The sequence below is a fragment of the Chanodichthys erythropterus genome, chromosome 8, assembly GCF_024489055.1.
Source record: "Chanodichthys erythropterus isolate Z2021 chromosome 8, ASM2448905v1, whole genome shotgun sequence".
NCBI classification, from domain to species: domain Eukaryota; kingdom Metazoa; phylum Chordata; class Actinopteri; order Cypriniformes; family Xenocyprididae; genus Chanodichthys; species Chanodichthys erythropterus.
The window spans coordinates 2,366,281-2,379,630 of record NC_090228.1 but is presented as its reverse complement, the minus strand read 5'-3'; the positions used below and the strand labels follow the sequence as shown (position 1 = coordinate 2,379,630).

General features: G+C 35.2%; 2 protein-coding genes across 2 annotated transcripts; both read right to left on the bottom strand.

Moving 5' to 3' along the window:
* Window positions 1-321: 321 nt before the first annotated feature.
* Window positions 322-3,659, bottom strand: LOC137023757 (macrophage mannose receptor 1). Its single transcript, XM_067390813.1, has 4 exons — window positions 3,559-3,659; window positions 1,677-2,039; window positions 1,238-1,576; window positions 322-1,130 (listed from the first exon to the last, which is right to left on the bottom strand). Exons 1-4 carry the CDS (start codon window positions 3,605-3,607, stop codon window positions 754-756), a joined length of 1,128 nt encoding a protein of 375 aa, XP_067246914.1. The 5' UTR covers window positions 3,608-3,659; the 3' UTR covers window positions 322-753.
* Window positions 3,660-7,521: 3,862 nt separating this feature from the next.
* LOC137023756 (macrophage mannose receptor 1-like) lies at window positions 7,522-12,965 on the bottom strand. The gene is made up of 6 exons (XM_067390812.1): window positions 12,922-12,965; window positions 12,539-12,657; window positions 11,899-12,252; window positions 8,495-8,641; window positions 8,073-8,390; window positions 7,522-7,989 (listed from the first exon to the last, which is right to left on the bottom strand). The coding sequence occupies exons 2-6, from the start codon at window positions 12,576-12,578 to the stop codon at window positions 7,625-7,627; spliced, it is 1,224 nt and encodes a 407-aa protein (XP_067246913.1). The 5' UTR covers window positions 12,579-12,657; window positions 12,922-12,965; the 3' UTR covers window positions 7,522-7,624.
* Between the last annotated feature and the right edge of the window lie 385 nt (window positions 12,966-13,350).

Genomic DNA, 13,350 nt, shown 5'->3' with positions numbered 1-13,350 from the left:
CCCCGAGACGTGTCTGAAATATCATTACTCATGCAGATATTGTGAAATTAGCAATTAAGTCACTTGGAGTTCCACTTAATCGAAACGTAATTAGAATCTTTCTTCTGTTGTTTTTTGCAAGAATATGGTGTCGTAATTTTAAATCGTGTCATTGATTTGTTCAAAATAAAAACCCTTGCAAGATGAGAATTCACTTCAGACAGAGTAAAAACCTACTTATTCACTTACAACTCAGTCCAGTTTACCAGAAGATCACAAGCAGAATATGATATATTCACTAGAAAAAAAAAAAAACTCAGATACTTCTGAGTGGGGATAATGTCTGATCACAAAGTGCATACAATTGTTTATTTTTTTAGTTTTATGACCGTTTATTGCATATTCTGTGATTTCAGATTTATTTACGCTAAATCTCAAATAAAAAAAATAAAAAACAAAGATGACGAAGCAGAACAAAGCTTATATTTTAGTTTTTAGTCCATCGTTTCTCTCTCTGTCTGTATTTGTTTCTGTCATATAATACAATTTACAATATTTAAAGACATATATTATTGCACTGTAATGGACCACTTGAAGCAATGAAATAATTCAATGAATAATTCACAACTTTTAATTGTTTTGTATTAAATTACATTTTTGTTTTAAGAAATGACACACAATAAGTGAAAAAGTGTAAACAGACACTCCGAAAAGGACAGAGAGCATACACTAAAAAAAAATATATAGTAGATTAGGATATGTTAGCACTCTATACTACTTACCCTCACATAAAACTCTTAATTTAGACCTGCAGTCTTTATCAGTCCATTTGTATTGACCGTTCACCTCCTCTATGGCTCCACAGTGATGGGAAAGCAGATGTTCAGGTGTAATTCCTCCTTTCCAGTTGGTCCAGGGTCCCACAGTTACCCCGTTGATCCAAATCCAGAATCCGAAAAGTCGACTCTGTCTAAGCCCCACCCACATTGGTCCGGAGATATTATGAACTGGTTTTTTTAGCTCTCGCTCTATTTCTGTCTGATCACTCTGAGACTGAATGGTCAGTAGTCCGGCTGTATTCTCATGACTGTTGCAATAATCCAGAGCCTGCTCCCAGGTCTTTTCATCAGTGCTCACATGAATGAAGCTGTCTGACAGAAATATACAAAAAAACATGTAATACTTTTACTCTGAATTACAAAAGCATGTCATGCTAAACCAGAACTTATTAAAATTTCAAAGTGTTTTGATGTCTTACTGTAGCACAGGGGATAATATTCACCCCCATTTTTTACAGCTTTTTGCCATTGCCCCTGTTGATTAATGTAAACTTCAGGATCCAGCCTATCCAGATGTGCAGGTAACCAGCTTCTGTAAGCAGATTGTCCTCCATCAGCCCACTCCACACTGTCCACCAGCAGGCCGATCCAGAAAGGATTGTTATGCTGTTTTTTTCCTTCCTCCTTCACCTCAGTATTTTCCTCATCATTTCTGATAGAGACTAAATCAGTGTGATTCTGTCTGCAGTACAGCTGAGCCTCAAACCACGTTTTCGCTTCACGGATTAAACTGTAGTTGTATGATTCGTGCCCACCATCTATAAGTGCAAGAAAATTATTTGATTTTAAATTCATTGCAAAATGAAATATTAATATAAGGTATTAAAATAAAAAATAATATTAGGTAATATTTTTTACCTTGTTTATAAAACATAAAGTATTTTTTCTCACTGCAATGGAGAGATTCCCATGCTCCTTCAGAATTCATAGTAGCACAGCATGTTTCCCCACAATTTCCTGTTAAACTAATGTTAAATGTGACATCATCACCATTTGACCATTTCATCTTACTGTTCTTTCCAATAGAAGCACCAATCCAGGCATTATAAACCTTGCGTTCACACATTAAGTCAGCGAGTTTTTCATTGTCCTGATGGTCATAAACTGTGACGAGATCGGTGTAGTCTCTTCTGCATTCTTCCTCAGCAGTCTTTCTATTCATTTGACCTGATCCTATGTAGAATTTTCTCAGTCGACTCGCAGCAGCTGAAGGAGGAAATGCTGAGGAGAAATATGTGTTTTTAGAATTTACTAAAACCGTGGGAGAACACGTGCATACAGTATGTTATGTACAAAATGAAATAATGAATAACTTTAAATATGGAAACTTGATAAAAAATGACTTTATATTGCTGGAGTTTATTGCTGTTTCTGAACGATGTCTTTATACTGGCTACAGTGTGTCTGTTAGATCGCACAACTATGAATTATGAACGAAGGTCTTACGGGTGTGGAACGACATGAAGGTGAGTAATAAATGACAGAATTTTCATTTTTGGGTGAACTAACCCTTTAACGCCCTTTTGAAGCATCAATACGTGTAGTTGCGTAGACTATCGATGTAGTAGGCATGGGCCGGAGTGACATTTTGCCGGTATGATAACCTTAAGCGAAAATGTCATGGTTTCATGGTATCACAGTGTTGAGATTACAGCTCTAAAATGTGTTATTTTCAAATGTCTGGGTAAAAAAAACAACTTTTTTTCCCATTGAAAACAATATATTAATTTTTAAGCAGCATATAGAATATTTGGAACATTAGTAAACATACATGTCAGGTTAAATAATGAAATAAAATAATTTTATTTTTATAAATAAATAAAATTAATTCTTCTTAATGAAATTAAAATTATATAAAATAAAGGCAGTCATTTAAGTCAGCTTAAACCTGCATAAATAACATACAATGACCTAAATAATTGAATTATCTAAAGAAAAAAAAATATTTCATAAAAAATACGTTATAATAAAAAACAATAATAGACTTATTATAATATGGTATATATAAATCTTTTTTTTTTTTTACTTCACAGAACAACAGTAAAATTACAATACTAACATTTATGGATATCTTTATTTCTTGCTTTCAAATGTTAAATTATTAGACTTTTATTTTGACGGAGATCAGACATTTCTCTTTGACAACAGATTCATAAACAACACTCATTATGCTTCTCAAATGCAAATTCTAAGCGACTCAAACACGCAGCACTTGCAGATCATCCGCATTTATGTGAATCTAAGCTGAAAGTTGCATTTTACTCCATACAGCACTTCAGACTATATATTTCTATAATTACATCACAAATGTTGTGATTTGATGATGCATCACATTCTCATATCCATGCATAGTCAAAATTCATTAAAAAGTTTCAGTTCAGCAAAATTCAGTTAAAAGTTATAACACCATATCAGCGTTGATTTTCAGAATCCCACAAATGGCAGCGTGAGCTCACGCAGCGCTGTCAGAAACAATCCGACCATGAAATAAATGTATTATAAAATGTTTTTTTAGTAATTGTTTAAGGCCATTTCACTATTTCAGTCATTACATAGTTACCAGCCATACCCCTTATTATTGATAATAAAATCATTTTACTTGTGCACAATTTAATTAGACAGAGAATGTCATTAACATGAAACAAATACTGTTAGATTTCACAAGCAAAGCAGCTGAATTTTGTTTTCTTTTGCAGATTTGCTCAACAACATTATGATATGAGCAGGGTTTAATACTCACCCCAGAATATGAGCAGGGCAGACAGAAACACCAGAGCAAGTCTTTGCATAATGTAAAACAGAATCTGATATTTTATCAGATGGTCTAAATCTCTTTCATGTGATCTGATGAAAGAAAAATTAAAAATGACATTTTGAGAAATGAAAAGCAGCTCAATATAATTACTTGTATTCTTTTTCGAAACACCTTACAGTATTTCCTTCATCTGTATGCCGACTTGAGAAAAAAACATATTATTTAAATGTTGAAAATATTCAGCTTTGTCTGGGGTCTGAAGGCAGTAGCAAAGTCAGTTCAGTCTTACCTGTGAGCAGATGACTGATAATGTGTTGAAGAAAACCTAATACTTTTATAGATATAGCTTTACAGTGGGCAGGTGCAGGAGTTAATCAGTAACTTCACTTTGGTGCACTCTAAAAAATGCTGGGTTAAAAACAACCCAAGTTGGGTTGAAAATGGACAAACCCAGCGATGGGGTTGTTTTAACCCAGCAGTTGGGTTAAATGTTTGCCCAACCTGCTGGGTAGTTTTACTTAGCTCAACTATTGTTTAAAAATTACAGTATTGCTTACTTAAAATGAACCCCAAATATCTTGAAAATTAACATTTATTAATATGTTTAATAAATAAACATTTTAATTTCATTTTAGGTTCATTTTAAGTCAGCCATATAGTCATTTTCAAACAATAGTTGGGTTAAATAAAACTACCCAGCAGGTTGGGCAAACATTTAACCCAACTGCTGGGTTAAATGTTTGCCCAACCTGCTGGGTTTGTCCATTTTCAACCCAACTTGGGTTGTTTTTAACCCAGCATTTTTTAGAGTGTGTTACTGATATTCAGCGATGCATGCTCAGGGGCATAACTATTCATCACGATCAGTTTCTGCATCTGATTAAGCTCAGTGTTTACAGACAATAAAATGGTGTTAGCAAAACTGTAATGGTGAAAGTTGTTTGTGCCTATTAATTTCACTTAGGACGGTCCTAATGTGATGTGGTTGTGGTGTGAATGTTACATTCTCAGAGCAATGATGTGTACAGTAAATAAACCCTTGACGTCATACTGTACACTATATAGATTAAGAGCAGCGCAGCCTCTGCTTCTTCCATTAAACAATAAATTCAAATCTGCCGTTTGAATTGATAAAACTTTCCTTCCTCCTGATCCTCAGAGCCTGTGATCCAATCATTATTTGCATAAACATACTGCCTTAGTAAAATATCAGTATCATCTGTAATGTGTCCTTATTATGCAGTGTCCTGAACTAACACAGGTTTATTCCAGTTTCAAGGTCAAGTTTGAGGCATTTCTCTAATAATTTTATTATTCCTTCTAAACACTAAACTGAGAGTTTATTCTCTGATTTCACAGCTAACAGGGAATGTTCTCAGAACGTCCTGGCAAGGTTTTATTAAAGTTATGAACAAACGTAATAGAAAGTTATCTGAAATGTTATCACAAAAATGTTATTTATACATAATTCATGAGGTGTTTTTCTTTCTGAAATGTTTTATGTTCGTCTAACATTTTTAAAATGTTTCTTTCTACTTGTTTAGAATGTTCAAGCAACATTTAAAAGTAACATTCCCATGAAGATTTTAAGAATGATAAAATCTAATGTTCCTTTAAAGATCACATTAGCAAGAAAAAGTTAAAAACAAGTGTGCACATGTATTTAAACCACATTTTCATGACTTAATCAGAACATTGGCAAAACAACATTTTTTGGTCACACTTCATATTAAGTGTCTTTAACTTCTATTTACATCAAAAAAAGAAATACAATGTTGTATAGCAAAACACTTGGGCTGCTATTGAGGTGGGATACGGGTCATTTTAAGACAGGTTTAGTGGTATGGATGTAAGAGAAGTCTAATTGTGATGCGATCTGCGAAAACCCTGATCACATGGTGAAATTTTACCAATCACACATTCGAGCCCTTTCCGAATCTGTTTTTACTTCTTTCATAGCTTGTCTGTAACAAAAGTTATGATTATCTGAAGTCGGCTGATCGCTCTGATTTTCAGGAACGGAATTCTGAGAAAAACAGGTTTAAATAAGTGTCAGCCCTTTTCTCACATAGACATAAAAATGACATAAAAAAAATCTAAACATACATTCAAAAATGATTTGGAATATAGACCTAAGGTTGGTCTTGTTTTAATGAAGACACTAGTCAGATTATTGTAGAAGTGAAATAAATTATGAAAGTGAAATAAAAATAAAAGTTTATGCAAATGTAAAAATATAATTTTTATATTTTATAAAAATATATTACAAAACATGTTTTACTCTTAAACTGCAAGAAAATCCAAGCTAAAAATGTCAACATTCTAAATTTTAGGTTGACATATTTCAAAAATGAGCTTTTCAGTAAGTCACACGTGACCTTTCCAGCACGATTACGTAATGCGTGGAGCATCACAGAGCAGTGCAAGATGAGCATTTGTGGTTAAAAAGTATATAATTGTTTTTTTGACCAATGGTTTCTCTAGATTAGACTCTTATTCCTCGTCTGGGATCATGTAGAGCTCTTTGAAGCTGCACTGAAACTGACATTTGGACCTTCAACCCGTTGAACCCCAGTGAAGTCCACTATATGGAGAAAAACCCTGGAATGTTTTCCTTCATTTCTTTACGACTGAAGGAAGAAAGATGTAAACATCTTGGATAATATCAGGAAATTTTAATTCTGAACTGAACTAATCATTTAAATAATTCATAAAGTGTTTGTTAAATATATTTTTGTGTTTGTTAGGTTTTTGAGGCCATTGAAAACCACAGAGGAAGGCATGTTAGGATAGTCACTGCTAGTGCAGCTTGTGTTGTGATTTAGAGATAGAATAATGCGAAGCCCATGAAAGGGTCTGGATCAGGGTTCAGAGTTGTGATGGATCACAGACGCTGGCCGAGTTTGTTCTCTACATGACTGATGCTTCTGTATTTGCTCACACAGGAGACTTCGTCTGGTTGTAAACTGTATTGCTCGTGTTATTTAATCACAGTGATCAAAGTGCATCTTTTCTACAGCCTCAGCGCTATATAGCACTGTCAATAAGTGCAGCGCTGAGTCTGCATTATGTGATTTAGGGTTTCTGTCACACAGACCAGCATCACATACGCTCAACTTCTCTCGCTACAGCATTTTTAACTTTATAAAGCATCTAAAAATGTGACACTGATGTATAATGTCCCTTTTGTGCTGTAATGTAGTGTAATGCAATCGTCCTGCATTAAAATGCACTTTGTTGCATTTGCGATGTGTGTATGTGAGGTGAACGCGTGCATTTCCGTACCTTTAGAGAATTAAATCTACACAATATTAACATGCTGACATGTTTAAAATATCACATCTTTACAAATCCTCTGACTGAAATTGAACCTAAATATATTCACAATAACTCTGCATTAAATTTCTCTAAATTATAAGAGGAGATTTGTCTGAGAAAGACATTTAAATGGCAACAAATATGATATAAGAATGATGATTTTACAGTGCAATGTTCTGAACAGTGTTTAAAATTCAATGTAAAAGCATCTCATTTATTAGAAATACTATCAAGAAGAAACTATTCAAGTATTTATGAGCATTTGCAAGTCTCTAAACCTGTTCATGACAAACATAAGTGTTATGTTTTAGATGCAGTCAACAGATTTCAATCCATAGGGGGGAAAAAAATTGTTAAAATCACATTTATTATTTACAAGCCCACAAATAAGTTTCTTCAACCATTTTCTGATTGTATTTTAGAAAACCAAACCCTTACAGGAATACATTTTATGATTTACTGAGTCATAAATAGCCATTGTATAAAATTACCATACAGTTACAAGTACAAATGCTATAAACACAATATTATCAGTAAAAGGACTCAATGATATAATGTGCATTCATGAACGATGTTTAATATTCATTTTTAGTATGAGACATAAAGGTTTACAAAATGATGCACATAAAAATCAAAAAGGCATCAGGAACACTAAGGATTGCATCACCAAGTAGATACTAACTGAGAGCTTTATTACAAGACATGAAGATACAGCAGTTTACTGTGACATATATTACTTCACCTCACATAAGAAAGAAAATTCTGATCTACAGTCTTTATCAGACCATTTGTATTGACCGTCCACCTCTTCTGTGGCACCGCAGTGTTGGGAAATCAGATGTTCGGTTTGACTTCCTACTTTCCAGTTGGTCCAGTGTCCCACATGAAGCCCATTGGACCACATCCAGAATCCGAAAAGTCGACTCTGTCTAAGCCCCACCCACACCGGCCCGGAGATATCCTTTCTTCTTAGCTCTCGCTGTATTTCTTTCTGATCACTTTCAGACTCGATGTGCAGGAGTCCAGAATAGTGTCTGTTGCAGTAAATCAGAGCATCCTCCCAGGACTTTTTAACAGGACTCACATAAATGAAGCTTTCTGAAGAAAATAATTATAATAATAAAAATATTTTGATTCATTGAAGCATATGGTAAATAGCATAGAATATTTTCTCAACTTACTGTAGCAAAGAGCAGAACAGCCATTCCCGTTACTTTTCACCCAAAATCCATGCATTGAGAGAAATGTAAAACACCCTTTAGATTTAGTATTCTGTGTGCAATTAGAACGTCCACCATCAAGCCAGACAACATTGGTGTTATATCGGAGGCCGATCCAGAAAGAGTTACTCCGATTTCTCGCTTCCTTCACTCGTTCATTTTCCTCATAATTTCTGATAGTGACTAAATCAGTGTGATTCTTTCTGCAGTACAGCTGAGCCTCAAACCAGGTTTTGTTTTCACGGATTAAACTGTAGTTGTAGGATTGCTGTCTGTAATCTGTGAGAATACAAGAGTAGATCATTTAACTCATAATACTTAGATATTTATATAATATAAATAGCTCAGGGATCATTACTGTAACAGAGACGCGTTATACTTACTGAAGGATCCATTACTGCAGGATCCATTGCTGAAGGATTCATTGATGCTGGATCCATTAATGCAGGATTCATTACTGAAGGATTTGTTATTGTTGGATCCATTAATGCAGGATCTGTTACTGCAAGATTCATTAGTGGTCTGGTGTTCTGTAACAGATCCAGATCCACATCAAACAAAACAAACAAACATGATAAAAGTAAATCCAGGCAAAACTTATAAATCCAGACATGGGCAAGGAAGGCAAACAAAACGAACAACAAACACACACAAAGAACATGAGAAACACTGGGGTATTTATAGAGAATAGGGCTTTTCACACTTGAACTAGTTAACCCTGGGTCATTCTAAACCCCGGGTAAATGGAATCCCGGGTTATCTTGCTTCACATTTCACACTGCTCATAATTTACCCGGGGTTAAAGGGTTAGTTCACACAAAACATGAAATTTCTGTCATTAATTACTCACTCTCATGTCGTTCCAAGACCTTCGTTCATCTTCAGAACACAAATTAAGATATTTTTGATGAAAGTTTTATAAGTTAATGAGAGTTTAACATAATTACCACATTCAAGGTACAGAAAAATAGTAAAGACATTGGTAAATAGTCAACGTGACTACAGTGGTTCAACCTTAATTTTATGAAGCGACGAGAATTGTGTGCAAAAACAAAATAAAAATGACTTTATTCAACAATTTCTTCTCTCCCATCAGTCTTCTACGCAGTTGACGCAGTTCCGTTTTAACATCTGAACGTCGTCTCAGTATTGCGTGCACATGCACGTGATGCTGCAGGAGTTGGAAAATAGTAAGTAGGCGTTCAGAAGTAGAGTCTGTAGGAACTGCATAGAAGACTGGAGGGAGAGACGAAATTCGTTTGACGAAAAGTCATTTTTATTTTGTTTTTGTGCACAAAAAGTATTCTCGTCACTTCATAACATTAAGATTGAACCACTTTAGTAACATGGACTATTTTAATGATGTCTTTTCTACCTTTGTGGACCTTGAATGACGGTAATTACATTGCTTTCTATGGTGGATAAAAAAAACTCTTGGATTTCATCAAAAATATCTTAATTTGTGTTCCGAAGATGACCAAAGGTCTTACGGGTTTGGAATGACATAAGGGGGAGTAATACATTTTTCTGGTGAACTAACCCTTTAAAGGTGCCCTAGAATTAAAAATTGAATTTACCTTGGCATAGTTGAATAACAAGAGTTCAGTACATGGAAAAGACATACAGTGAGTCTCAAACTCCATTGTTTCCTCCTTCTTATATAAATCTCATTTGTTTAAAAGACCTCCGAAGAACAGGCGAATCTCAACATAACACCGACTGTTACGTAACAGTCGGGATCATTAATATGTATGCCCCCCAATATTTGCATATGCCAGCTCATGTTCAAGGCATTAGACAAGGGCAGCCAGTATTAACGTCTGGATCTGTGCACAGCTGAATCATCAGACTAGGTAAGCAAGCAAGAACAATAGCGAAAAATGGCAGATGGAGCAATAATAACTGACATGATTCATGATAACATGATATTTTTAGTGATATTTGTAAATTGTCTTTCTAAATGTTTCGTTAGCATGTTGCTAATGTACTGTTAAATGTGGTTAAAGTTATCATCGTTTCTTACTGTATACACAGAGACAAGACTGTCGTTATTTTCATTTTTTAAACACTGTATAAAGTCTGTATAAAGCATAAACACAAGAATTTAAAGGGGCAGCAGCCTGAATTGGCGCATATTTAATGATGCCCCAAAATAGGCAGTTAAAAAAATTAATAAAAAAAAATCTATGGGGTATTTTGAGCTGAAACTTCACAGACACATTCGGGGGACACCTTAGACTTATATTACATCTTTTAAAAAGACGTTCTACGGCACCTTTAAACAATTAATCCTCATTATTCATAAGCTGATGTTTCGCACTGTACATTCCTAAACCCTGGGTTAACGTTCTTATTGCATTTCTGCAGTGTCAGTGTCATTGATTGGATAAACGCAGCACATGACCTGTTTACATAGCTCTAGCATTGCACATCCTCGAACTGCCGACTGCACTATTGAGTTTATACTAAATGGACATCTCGGACTATAAAGGTAAGAATGAAACTGTCTCTTCTTCATTCAAATTGTCACATTTTTTGTTAACACTTGACATTTTTCCTCTCAAATGCCGAATATACAGTTTATATACAATGCGCAGTGTTTCCGTGATTGCCCAAAGCAGGCAGATACGTGATTGGTTGTCTGTTGCCAAGCGTCTAGCTGTAACATTCTAACACTGCATTGTTTTACACTGTACAAGTTTGGCTCCAGAAGCAGGGTTTCATAACCCCTGGTAAAAAGCAGTGTTATCCCCACTTCTAAATTACTTTACCTGGGGTTAAAATCAGTGTTTAAAATGATGATAACCCAGGGTTAAGCGCAGTGTGAAAAGCTCTAAGCCGAGGGCTCCAAACTCGGTCCTGGAGAGCCAATGTCCTGCAGAGTTTGGCTGAATCCCAAATGGCACACTTCTATGCACTTTCAATCTTGTGGACTTACAATGGCTGCCAATTGTCCATTAAGTCCACGAGACCGTAGGGTGTCCCATTCATCATTTTAGGTTTCAGAAGGGCCCCCTTTGCGGCCACCCTCGATGCACACTTCAGCTGAGCCCACAAGTTTGCGAGACACACAGAGGACTTTACCCGGCAGCCAAAGCAGCATTACTTCTCCGGGTCTGTTCCCGGCTGGTGGAATGACCTGCCACGCTCTATCTGAGCAGCCATTTTCAAAAAACTGCTAAAGACATATCTTTTTCATCAACACTTGACCCAGTAATGGTAGCACTTACTTTTTATTTATCTTTCTTTTCTTTGATTTCTACTCTTTTTCCATCCATTTGTGTATTTAAAAAAATATATATATGTATATTCCTTGCTACGAGCACTTTACTGATTAAAGACTTGACATAGCACTTACATACTGTTGTACTCATGTTGATTTCATTGCTTCTACTTGTCTCATTTGTAAGTCGCTTTGGAGAAAAGCGTCTGCTAAATGACTAAATGACATCAGGAAAATGCGGACTCAGAAAAAGAGTGAAGGTTTAGGGTGCCATTTGGCATTCAGCCTTTAGCTCCAGTTTGCCTCAACACACCTGTCTGGGAGTTTCTAGTATGCCTAATTAGACCTTGATTAGCTGTGTTTAATTGGGGTTGGAGCTAAACTCTGCAGGACAGTGGCCCTCCAGGACCGAGTTTGAAGACCCCTGCCCTAAGGGGTGATTGGAAAACAAGACACACCTGGAAACAACCAGGAACTAATCAACAAGAAAAACTACAATGGACTACAAAACATGGCACAGATCAGGAAATAACATAAAAGGCAGGCTGGGATCCTGACAATTACCTTGATCATAACACATGAAGTAGATTTTTGTTGACCTACAATTGAAACACTCCCATTCTCCATCAGTGTTTATGGCACCACAGCAGTTTTCTTCAGTAAAGTTGCTGCTGATGTTGGTGAATGTGACCGGATTATCATTTGACCATTTACAGCTGCTGGCACCAATCCAACCAGTACTCAAACTACTATTCTTGAGAAAATTAACTAACTCCGAATTTTCATCATCATCGTAGATTGTGACAAGGTCAGTGTAGTTACTTTTGCAAGTTTTTCGTGCTTCATTTATACTCATTTGTTGCTCATTGATCAAATGGAAACTTCTTAGTCGGCCTGAAGCATTTGAAAGGGGAACACCTGAGAAGAGATGTTCAGTTTTTTAGTGAAATACTGTTTACATCTTAACTGGAAGAGCATTAATATCATTCAAAAACATTCACATGCCACTTTGACTTGAAAAATTAAATACACACTATATAGACTAGTGCTCGTCTCATTTTGAAGTCTTAATAAAATAAGGAAAAATACTTAATATACTGCATTTTTAACATGCATAAACGTGGTGTGGTGTGAGAGGAAAAAATATTTTTCTCTCTTTTTCAAAGCTGCTGAAAATATGGTATAGACCAGATTAAATACTCACCCCAGAGAAGAAGCAGGAGAGATAGAAATATCATGGTCATTATAAACAAGAATCCTATATTTTATCGAATGGTCTCAATCTCATTCATGCGGTGTGATGAAAAATGCTTGTCGTTTGGTCTGTTGATTCAATGAGGAGTTGGAGTGATTCAAGGAAATATAAAAGAATGCAAGAAATTAAAATTGGCTCAAAATTATTTATTATGATCATCTATTATTAATACTAAGGCTTAAGATGTCTTGTATGACACACAAACAGTACAATAAATTCAAACAAACAATGCTATCAGATACTTTGCTTATACAAAACAATATGTTGGTAAAATTTACTTGGTAAATAATAAAATTTGGTCATAAAACAGAGAAAGAAAATATCGTTCTTACTTGTTGAGCAGGTTGTTTGTATGCTGTGCTGAAGGAAATGGCAGACTTATTCAAATCATGTCATAATTTTAGGACGGGAAGAGACAGACAGGCAAATTGAGTCTGATAACACATGGGCTTTTGATGATATGCTGAATCATTGCATAAAATTTTCACCAGGCGTAACACAAATAAACAAAGTTTTTGCACGTTTATGTGTCAATTCTCAAAAGGACTGTTCTTACTGTAGCTCATATTTCTCTGTTACACCTAAAGCAGACCTATGCATTTTTTAAAATGTGTTAAAAAACATTTATCTGAAAATGTAAATGTTATATAAAGATACATAAAGCAAAATGCACCGCAAACACGACTTTTTACGAGTTCACAGATGTTGAAGGAAAAAAGGCAGAGAGAAAATATTCAGCTTTTGACTTTTAAGTGCTTTTG

Coding starts and splice junctions, on each gene's coding strand:
- LOC137023757 (XM_067390813.1), bottom strand. CDS start 3,607: ATGCAAAGACTTGCTCTGGTGTTTCTGTCTGCCCTGCTCATATTCTGG. Junction 2,040..3,558: donor TGCCCTGCTCATATTCTGGG/GTGAGTATTAAA, acceptor ATTTCTCCTCAG/CATTTCCTCCTTCAGCTGCT. Junction 1,131..1,237: donor ATATTATCCCCTGTGCTACA/GTAAGACATCAA, acceptor TATTTCTGTCAG/ACAGCTTCATTCATGTGAGC.
- LOC137023756 (XM_067390812.1), bottom strand. CDS start 12,578: ATGACCATGATATTTCTATCTCTCCTGCTTCTTCTCTGGG. Junction 12,253..12,538: donor TCTCCTGCTTCTTCTCTGGG/GTGAGTATTTAA, acceptor ATCTCTTCTCAG/GTGTTCCCCTTTCAAATGCT. Junction 7,990..8,072: donor CTGTTCTGCTCTTTGCTACA/GTAAGTTGAGAA, acceptor TATTTTCTTCAG/AAAGCTTCATTTATGTGAGT.